This window comes from Sebastes fasciatus, chromosome 12, assembly GCF_043250625.1.
Source record: "Sebastes fasciatus isolate fSebFas1 chromosome 12, fSebFas1.pri, whole genome shotgun sequence".
Lineage (NCBI taxonomy): Eukaryota > Metazoa > Chordata > Actinopteri > Perciformes > Sebastidae > Sebastes > Sebastes fasciatus.
In genome coordinates this window covers 7,891,999-7,902,070 of record NC_133806.1, presented here as the reverse complement: position 1 = coordinate 7,902,070, position 10,072 = coordinate 7,891,999, and the positions used below count along the sequence as shown (strand labels likewise).

The 10,072-nt window shown below is 38.9% G+C and overlaps 1 protein-coding gene across 1 annotated transcript; it reads right to left on the bottom strand.

Moving 5' to 3' along the window:
• Window positions 1–6,001: 6,001 nt before the first annotated feature.
• LOC141778589 (CD209 antigen-like protein C) lies at window positions 6,002–8,462 on the bottom strand. Its single transcript, XM_074652952.1, has 7 exons — window positions 8,344–8,462; window positions 7,670–7,741; window positions 7,374–7,463; window positions 6,889–7,059; window positions 6,631–6,794; window positions 6,379–6,491; window positions 6,002–6,303 (listed from the first exon to the last, which is right to left on the bottom strand). Exons 1-7 carry the CDS (start codon window positions 8,369–8,371, stop codon window positions 6,165–6,167), a joined length of 777 nt encoding a protein of 258 aa, XP_074509053.1. The 5' UTR covers window positions 8,372–8,462; the 3' UTR covers window positions 6,002–6,164.
• Between the last annotated feature and the right edge of the window lie 1,610 nt (window positions 8,463–10,072).

Here is a 10,072-nt window from a genome sequence, read left to right as displayed (position 1 = left end):
AACATTTTAGCACTGTCCTCAGACGTGTGTTAATCATTCTCATGTTGTTAATCTCTGGAAATGTTCACCCAAACCCAGGGCCCGCTATTCATGGTCCCACTGTCTCTAATCTGTCGTTTAATGATTTTTGTGATCGTAAATCATTGGGCTTTCTACATGTCAATATCTGTAGTTTGTTGCCAAAACATGACTATTTAAAAGCCTGGGTGCACACTGCAAACCCTGATGTTCTGGCTGTCTCTGAATCATGGCTTAAGAAAGGTGTCTCGGATCTAGAAATTCGAATACCGGGTTACAACGTCTTTCGTCAGGATAGATCCACCAAGGGTGGCGGCGTGGCTATATTTGTAAAAGATCATTTGCAATGTTCTGTTACGCTGTCTAAATCAGTCCCCAAGCAATTTGAACTGTTACTGTTAAAACTTAAACTGTCAACAAATTTCACTCTGTCTGTTGCTGTTTGCTATAGACCACCCTCTGCTCCAGCATGCACATTAAGAGCTCTCGGTGAACTGTTGGCCCCTCACATTTCCTCTGAGTTTGTCCTTCTGGGTGACCTAAACTGGAATATGATGAACCCCCCTGATTTAGTTACACAGCAATTTGATGCTTTAAACCTCTTTCAAATTGTATCTGAGCCAACCAGACATAATTTGAAATCACCGTCATCTGCCACACTGATCGATATTATTCTCACTAACACTCCATCAAACTACCGATCTGGAGTCTTCAGTCAAGACTTGAGTGACCACTGTGCCATTGCATGCGTTCGCTCCGGCCTCTCTGTCAAACGTCCACCGGTGATTGTGACCAAGCGCTCACTGAAAAACTTTGACAATCAGGCCTTCTTGCAAGATGTTGCAGCTGCAAACTGGGAAAGAATCAATCTTATCCCCTCAGTGGAAGATGCCTGGTCTTATTTCAAAAACACCTTTAGCCTAATCATTGAGAAACACGCCCCATTGAAACGATTCCGGACGAAGAATCGCTACAGCCCCTGGTTCAGTCACGATTTGGCGGCTCTGATCCGCCTAAAAAACACCTCATGGCGGAGAGCGAGGTCTTCTCAGTCTGCTGCCGACTGGCTGGCCTTCAGACAATGCAGGAACAAAACAACACAGGCGATCAGGAAAGCTAAAATCAGTCATTTCAAAGAAGAATTCTCAGCCAGTGGCTCTGATGCCAAGAAATTTTGGAAAACAGTCAAATCCATGGAAAACAAACTTGCTTCTCCGCATCTACCCACTTCTTTGATTTTTGATGACATTGTTGTTACTGATAAACAACGCATGGCCACACACTTCAACCAACATTTCGTGAACTCATCTAATTTCTTTGGTGCAGCTGCCCCTGAAACAGATTCATCTAACACTCCCACTTCATCACCCAGCGTTAACAGCTTCTCCCTTCAACCTGTTAAGGTTTCGGAAGTCCTGGATGAACTCATTAAGTTAGATTCAAACAAGTCAGCTGGATCTGATGGGCTTGACCCTGTGTTTTTAAAATCAGCCGCTCATATTATTGCTTCCCCTATTACAAGCCTGTTCAACCTGTCATTTCATCTGTCTGTTTTCCCCCCTGACTGGAAATCGGCTACGATTCTCCCCCTCTTTAAAGGAGGCTCTGGCTCTGACCCGAACTGCTACAGGCCGATTTCCATTTTGCCCTGTCTGGCCAAAGTCATAGAGAAACTGGTACATAAACAACTAATTCACTTCATTGACTTAAATCATATTTTGTCTGACCTGCAGTCTGGGTTTAGGAAAGGCCACGGATGTACCACCGCTACACTGAAGGTCCTTGATGATGTCATCACCGCCATGGACAACAAACAGACTTGTGTAGCTGCCTTTATAGACCTAGCCAAGGCTTTTGACTCGGTCAACCATAACATTCTCCTGCAAAGACTTACCAGCATTGGCTTGTCCAGTAGATGTTGCAACTGGTTTGCTAGCTACCTGGCTGATCGTGTCCAGCGGGTGAAGACCGAAAACATCATGTCTGAACCTCTTACCATCTCTAAAGGTGTGCCTCAAGGCTCCATCTTAGGCCCTATTTTGTTCTCCATTTATATTAACGATGTAGCCAAAGCTGCTGGAAATTCCAGGATTCATCTGTATGCTGATGACACCATCATATATTCAGCTGGTCCCTCACTCCACTCTGCTGTGTCCACTCTTCAACAAAGCCTCACCTCCATCCAACAGTCTTTCCACAACCTCCACCTGCTCCTCAACTCCAAAAAGACCAAATGTATGCTGTTTGACCGGAAAAACCTCATCATCCCCAGCCCTCCCAAGATCTACAGTGCTGATGGCTCGGAGCTGGAGTTTGTCAGCTCCTACAAATACCTTGGCTTCTGGTTGGACTCATCTCTCTCATTTAACACACACATCAATAACCTTCTGGCTAAAGTCAAAGCTAGACTGGGTTTCCTGTATCGAAACAAGGCCTCCTTCACACACTCTGCCAAATTCACCCTTGTGAAAATGACCATCCTTCCTCTATTTGACTACGGCGATATAATTTATAAAATGGCATCAAAGACCACCCTCAGAAAACTGGACACACTCCACCACTCAGCAATCCGTTTTGCCACATGTGCACCCTTCACCACCCACCACTGTGATCTTTACAGATTGGTGGATTGGCCCTCCCTTCACACCAGGCGGCTACAACACTGGCTGCTCTTGGTCTACAAATCCATTTTGGGAATGACCCCTCGCTACCTCTCCAATCTTCTGCACATTTCCGACAGCAATCGCCGTTTAAGATCCAGTGACTTCATAAGGCTCATCATTCCAAAAGTCCGTACTGTGTTTGGTCATAACTCCTTTCATTTTGCCGCTGCAAATGACTGGAACTCACTACAAAACACGCTCAAACTAACAGCTCTCACCTCTCTCAACATGTTCAAACAAAAGCTGCAACAAGTCATAGTTGACTGCTGTACTTGCTGACCAGCCCTCACTTCTCTCTCTCCCTTCCATTTTCACAAAGTACATCCAGTAATCCGCCTTTTTTTTTTTTAACATAGTGTTTGTTAATTTACCTATGCTGTTTTTAGCCATTTTCTCATGTATTTGTCATACTGTATTGTATCTGTGCTGTTTGTGTCACTTGTGTGGACTGTGCTACTGCCTCTTGGCCAGGTCATCATTGTAAATGAGAATTGGTTCTCAATTGATTTTACCTGGTTAAATAAAGGTCAAATAAAAAAAATAAAATAAATAAGTAGCAACTCATAACGTAATAACTGTGCATAACGTAATTGTAGTGAGCTTTTGCCCTTCATGTGGTGGCTGATTGAGTACTTTTGTAGTTTAACACTGACGGCTTTGAGCAGTAAAAATAGGAAATGAGGAATGTCCAAAAATGAGGTTAAAGTTGAACTCAAAATGGGTTTAATCCAGATTGTTTAAATAAAGGTACCGAAATCAAAACAGAAGGCAGCAGCAACAAAGACCAGACGTTTAAAGCTGTGTGCCTCCAATCAGCGGCACACTCCAAGCCTGTAGAGAGCGGCAAAGCACACTGGCAAAGAAATGAGAATCATCTTCTACAGTAATAACTGTGCATAATGTAATAACTTAAATGTCACAAAAGCTCATAATATAATAATCAGCACATAATGTAATTAAACCTTGAGCGCATAACATAATAACAGCTTTGTTCATAATGTAATAACTTATATTATGAGAACATTATAACATTATAAACTTAGCAAAATAAAAAGTTAATTAATATAATAAATTCAGCACATAATGAAAAAAAAAAAGAAAAAAAGAAGAGTACTCTACTTGTCTCTTACAGCACAGGAATCTTCTAGTTTTACATGACACAAGTGGAGTATAGTTAATTTAAAGCAACTGGACTTTGTCTGTTTGGTCAAGAGTACATTTTCATCAATCAGATCCATATTGATGAAGCCTCTTGGATGTGAGACTACAAAATATCCAGTGACCCGGACAAATGAGAACCTTTACAGAGATTATGCTGATTTTAATATACTAGTGATTCTCAGCATGTAAAATAATTGTTCCATACATAATTATTCCAGTTACTGTAATTGTTAGCTGATCCAAGCAGTGGATCATTTTAGGTAACAGTCTACAAAAATGCAAAAAAAAAAAAGAAAAAAAGTCTGTTACCTCATGTGAACTCTTTTATATGTAGATGACTCCACACTACTGGTTTCCCATAATGACACAAGCATAGTTAGAAGTACGCTGAGTGCAGAAATTCTTAATGTCAGCAGGTGGATGACAGATAACAAGCTGTCACTCCGTTTAGGAAAAATGGAATCCATACTGTTTGGTTCAAAGATAAAATTGAAAAGGCCCCCTGGTTTTAATCCCCCTCCAGCCAGTTTTACTTCCTGTTTTTTGGTTAACGTTCTTTCTCAAACAGAGAATGGGTGTATAGTTAATAGACGTAATTCATTACCATGGCAACCAGATTGCGTCATTTTTCAATCCAGTTTTTTTTTTCCTGTTAATGCTCTACGTCTCTACTTGGTGGCTGTAAAGTTGCTAGGATTATCCTAGAGGTCACCACAGGTCATTTTATACAGTGAGGTCAAGTTTAAAAAAATGGTCTCACTACAATGAAATGGCTACTATGGGAACTAACATCATCACACATGATGACAAATGGGCTCATTGGATCCACAAGAGTCTCAGCATTACAGTGATACCCAATTTATTTAATTCCAAGACTGTTTAGGGACCCCTATGCAGAAATATTCAGATTAATTTTTAGTATCGGCAAACATAACTTTTTATTTCTATTTATACTGCATGAAAAAAAACTGCATGGTTTTTGCCTAAAACTGCATGTGATTATCATAAAGCGGGCATGTCTGTAAAGGGGAGACTCGTAGGTACCCAGAGAACCCATTTTCATCCACATTTCTTGAGGTCAGAGGTCAAGGGACCCCTTTGAAAATGGCCATGCCAGTTTTTCCTTGATAAAAATTGTGCCCAACTTTGGAGCGTTATTTAGCCTCTTCCCGACATGGTTGGTACCAACTGATTCCTTATGTTCTCTTGTTCATATGATGTCTGTAGCTCACTCTAGCCCTAAAACTGAACCTGCTAGCCTCTGAAAGACAGTAAAGTCAGTCAGGGTCGCCCTGTTTGAGAGTATTAATGCTGGACCATTGAACTTCTAGCTGGGATGCACATTAAACATCAGGATCCAAGAGCTTGTTAACCATTTATTCAGAGAGGACAATGGGTGGAGGTTGAAGGATGGATAAGGGATGAAGGTATAGATGATTTTTTTGCACAATAAACAAATTAAACCAATAGATTACCATTCTTACCACAATTAGTAAAAAAATAAAAATAAGAGGTACGTAGTCATCTTACATTATTAACGCATCGGCTTCTTAAGGGTGAAATACTTTAACATTCTCCATCCGGTACCTAATTATAACAAACATAAGTTAATACAATTCAACAAAATATACAAACACTTCCTTCTTAAAACTAACAGATTGCCTTACTTACTCAATCTGACTTTAGCTCACAGGTATGTGGCCTATATTACGCCACTCCAGAACAGTACCAGGATATATCAAGAAGGTGACGACACACATTAAATTAAGATAGAGAATATGTTGAAATAACTCAAAAAATAAACCATATGTTGTCTAAAGCTTAAATTATCAAAATAATACATTTCCAGAATCTGGAATATTTTGTTAAGAACAAGTGGTGCAGCGCCCCCTGCTGGCCAATCAGTAGCAACAATATAAAATGGCACATAAGAAATAAGAAACTCAGCAGTCTTGTTGGTCCCTTTTTTCAATCTGCTGATATAGAATTATAAGCACTGCATCTCTAACAAAGTAGAAGAGAAAAACATTCAAAGTTATTAATAATTAACAGGTCACTGCCCCTTCAGGCCCAACACACCATACCTATATAATCCAATATCTAATTGCATTTATTCTGAGAGTCTGTTTTTTCAGACACACACAAAAAGCTTTATTTTTTTTTACCTTTTCTACATAAAAATAAAATTCCTTGATTTTTTTTTTTATCTTTGAAAAACACAATTGTGAAGTAGAAGTCTTCGTGAGTCACTTGATATTATCTTACATGTAATTAACCCTTACAGAGTATCCAGCAACCTTCTCAAGTATGACTGCGGTGTGTTTAAAGAGATAAAGCATTCATTTTGCAGATCCATTGTTGTCTATCATCACATCTCACTGATTTCCATCCTTCGTTCTCGACAGAAATTGCACAGTGACCATCAGTAGGAGGAGTAGGAGGTGGAGGTTGTTCCCAGTTGCTGAGAGAAGAACATGATGTTTAGATCAAGGCTGATAGATACTTGATTCAAAGTGTTTAGGAATGTATCTCTTACATTACAGTCAGATTACTTCCATCGATCCACTTCCATTTCCCATCTTCAACTCTCAGGCCAATCCAGTATCCATTGGTTCCTGAACTTCCATAGCTGTAATCATTGATTACGTCCTAACAACAGAGGGACAGCTATTAGATATGTAAACATTATACATGAATAAACACACGGTGGCGTACAGACTCACAGTGTGTTCAGACCTACAGAAAATACATAATTGGTTCATACAAATACCCACAGTTTTCTGATTACCTTCTCGTTTTGATCATGTATAACGGCGAAATCTGCATTGTTTCCACTGCAGTCTTCTCGAGCTTCTTCCCAGGTTCTCTGTTCGGGAGGAGGAGGGTTATTAATCCTATAGCAGCTGGGCTTGGTGTATGCCCAGCCATCCTGACAAGGTTGACACTGTCTCCCTGAAACATCAGAGACATACCAATAAATATCATTACTGCATTGTGATATTATTATTGGTTATTTTTGGACTTAATTAATGGGATCTGAACATACCATTATTTGTTTTGGGGCAGTAGGCTTCAATGCTCCAGTTCCAGTTTGTCTCCATGTCTCGTATTTGTTCTGTTAAGTTATTCTTCTGTGTCTCCAGCTCCTGGTTTTGTGTTGTCAGGTTCTGGATTTCTGCCGTCATCTTGGCGTAGTTTTCAGAAATGACAGAGGTAACTACAGTGACAGACAGAGGAAGGTGTTGGGCTTTTAACCTTTGTTTTTATTTATTATTCATATAATAGATTCATAATTATTTATAAAAAATCAATTCAATGGGGCTTTATATTGGCAGGAAAGTTTCAAGAACAATGTTGCCAAAGCATTAAAATACAATTTGTCCATATTCTTCGACAGTACACAATAACAGTAATTTGATCATTAATACATTAAGATTGATATCTGTCTATCTATGTATATATCTGCCAGTGTGCAGTAGTAAAAGCTAAAGCTAAAAGGAAAAGTTAAGAAGAAGAAAACGTGGTACTCACAGTGGATACGAAGGCCCATGATGACTAACAGTATCAGCCAACACACTGCTATCAGGGGAAAAGACTGAGTGAAGAAGCGAAACGTCTGGTCTGAGAGAAAAATAAGAATTCAATTGAATTAATGAGGCTGATTTAAGGTGCTTTGAATGCATTTCAATAAGAGAACAAAAGGAGCTGAGCATTTAAACATTCACATTTTCAGCCTTCACATTTTTTGACAAAAAAACAATTCTCATTCAAGAATTGAGAAATGAGAAAAACTGTAATGAGTGAAACGTATTGTGTTCATAATGCACCTGGAGGGGCTGCCACTTTCTCCACAGTGCATACAGGTTCATTAGCATAGTCAGCTTCTTCTTCGATTTCCTCTGAAAGACAAACACATGAAACACAAAAGTTTATATGTTTGTATGCAGTTCCACTGCCAATATGTTGAACACACTGGAGGAACCATGATACAAAAGATGGATTTCATAATCAATTTCAACATTCAATGCTGATTAGTTGTGATAGGAAAACATCTTAAAGGTTTTAACCCTCAATGGTCGTCTGCAACATCTTCTCACGCTGCTGCAGTTCACCTTTCACCAACAGCTGTTCAACAGTGACTTTTTATCACAATCAAATATCTTTCTGTAGAAGAGACATTAGATAAACTTAAAATCCTACTTTTTAAACTACACTATCTGCTTTCTTCCTTAATAAGTCATTGTTAAATCGACAGCTTCTTCTTCAGTTCACTCTGAGTGAAAAATACTATAAATCACATCATCCCTGATGTGTTGAGCAGAGTGGAAAAATCATAATGCAAAAGATGGAATTTAAAAATGAATTTGGACATTTTAAAACCCTTTGGTACTAGGGTGTTATCAAGCATCAGAAGCATCATACACTGCAAGAAAAAAAAATTAAACGACGGCACAGAAAAATATACATGCAGACACATAAATATTAGAATATTTTAAAATACCAGTATCCTCCCGTGGTTTTCTGTTCATCCTGGACAAATGTTTAAAATCCTGCTGCAGTTCTGTATAACGGTTGTTAGGAGTCTGTCTGGTCCGCTCATATGGTCTTTAGTGGACTTCTGCTTTGAGGCCATTACTGTGTGTTTTCTGTCTCATCCTCTTCAATAATGTTGCAACTTCCGCAAATTTCTGTCTGACGTGATATAGCATTTTTATTCAATGTAATAGACTAAAATATGAATTTGCTTCTAGATTAATGGATGACCCCGTCACCTCTACATATTAATATTCTTTACATCAGATGCTTAAGAAAGCAGCTCTAGGAACATTCTGTTGGGAATAAGTGATACAGCACTCTCTGTTGGCCAATCAGAATCAAAAATATAAAATGTTTCATGACAGGAAGCTCTGAATAGTTTTGTTGGTCCCTTTCATCACTCTATCACTATATGCTGATATAAAACATTTGATCATGGCATCTCTAATAAAGTAAAAGAAAAGCACGTTCAAAGTTATAATGAACAGTTTTTGGGGCCAGGGACCCCTGACAGGGGAGACAATTTTCCAAGGACCCCTCATAATCCTAACTTAGATTAATCATATGCTTATTACCATTTGTACTCTTAGATGCTTTTTTCCAAAAGGCCCCCATTTGATTTGCACTTTTTAATGATACAACATAATTTTAGAATTTATAACAAAGTATTTTGCGGACCCCCTGACAGAGTGCCACGGATGCCTGGGGGTCCCCAGCCCACACTTTAAGAATCACTGCTATAGGGGATGCACAAACACACATTTGATATTTATAAGCCAGTTGATATTACCATACAGGTTATTAACGTAATTGTATATCGTGTATTAATGTTTACAGAGTACTAGGAAGGTGTTGTTTACAAGAATGACAGAGGGAATTACAGTCAAACATACAGGAAGGTGTTGGGCTGTGAGCTGTCACTGTGCAACAACTTGATAAGAAAAGAGTAACTGAAACTTCCTTCCTTGTTTTACAGAAGAAGTCTGGGACAGGAATCATTGCAGCTGACTATTAACAGAGATATATACTGTACATGTTTACTTCCAGATGACAGAGTGACTGTTGAGTGTATACTCACAGGGGATACGAAGGTCACCTGAACCAACTCACAGCTTTTGGTGGAAGAGACTGAAAGAGAGGACGGAAGTAGACTTCTTATCTGACAGAAAAATCAGCTGAAATCTGACAACAGTGTGCTTTGTCACAGACAGTAATGTGAACATGTTACAAGGAACTTCTTAAAATACCACACAGTGTTAAGCTTTTCAACCTTCGTCATTATCACATACTCTTTCAACATTTTGATGATAGCTTTAAAAAAATCTAATGCTTAACAAAGTTAATTTCTACAAAATAAATTGTGTATATAATATACCTGAGGTGGCTTGCATCTTACCCACAATGCATAAGGCTTGCTTGGTTGGCTTCCTCAATTTCCTCTGAAACGGTGCAGATCAAACACAAATGTTTCAATATCTGCAGTAAATGAACCCATATTTGCAGAATCACTTCCAATATGTTGAGCAGACTGGAAGGATCATAACACAGGAGATGAAGTAGAAAGTTACAGCAATGGCTGCCAATGTGTAGTCATTGTGTTGTCCTGCTTAAAAAGCATCATACATTATGAAAAATAATAATACAACATATCGTTACACAAAAGATGAGATACCTGTAAAGTTTTAAAGGTTCTT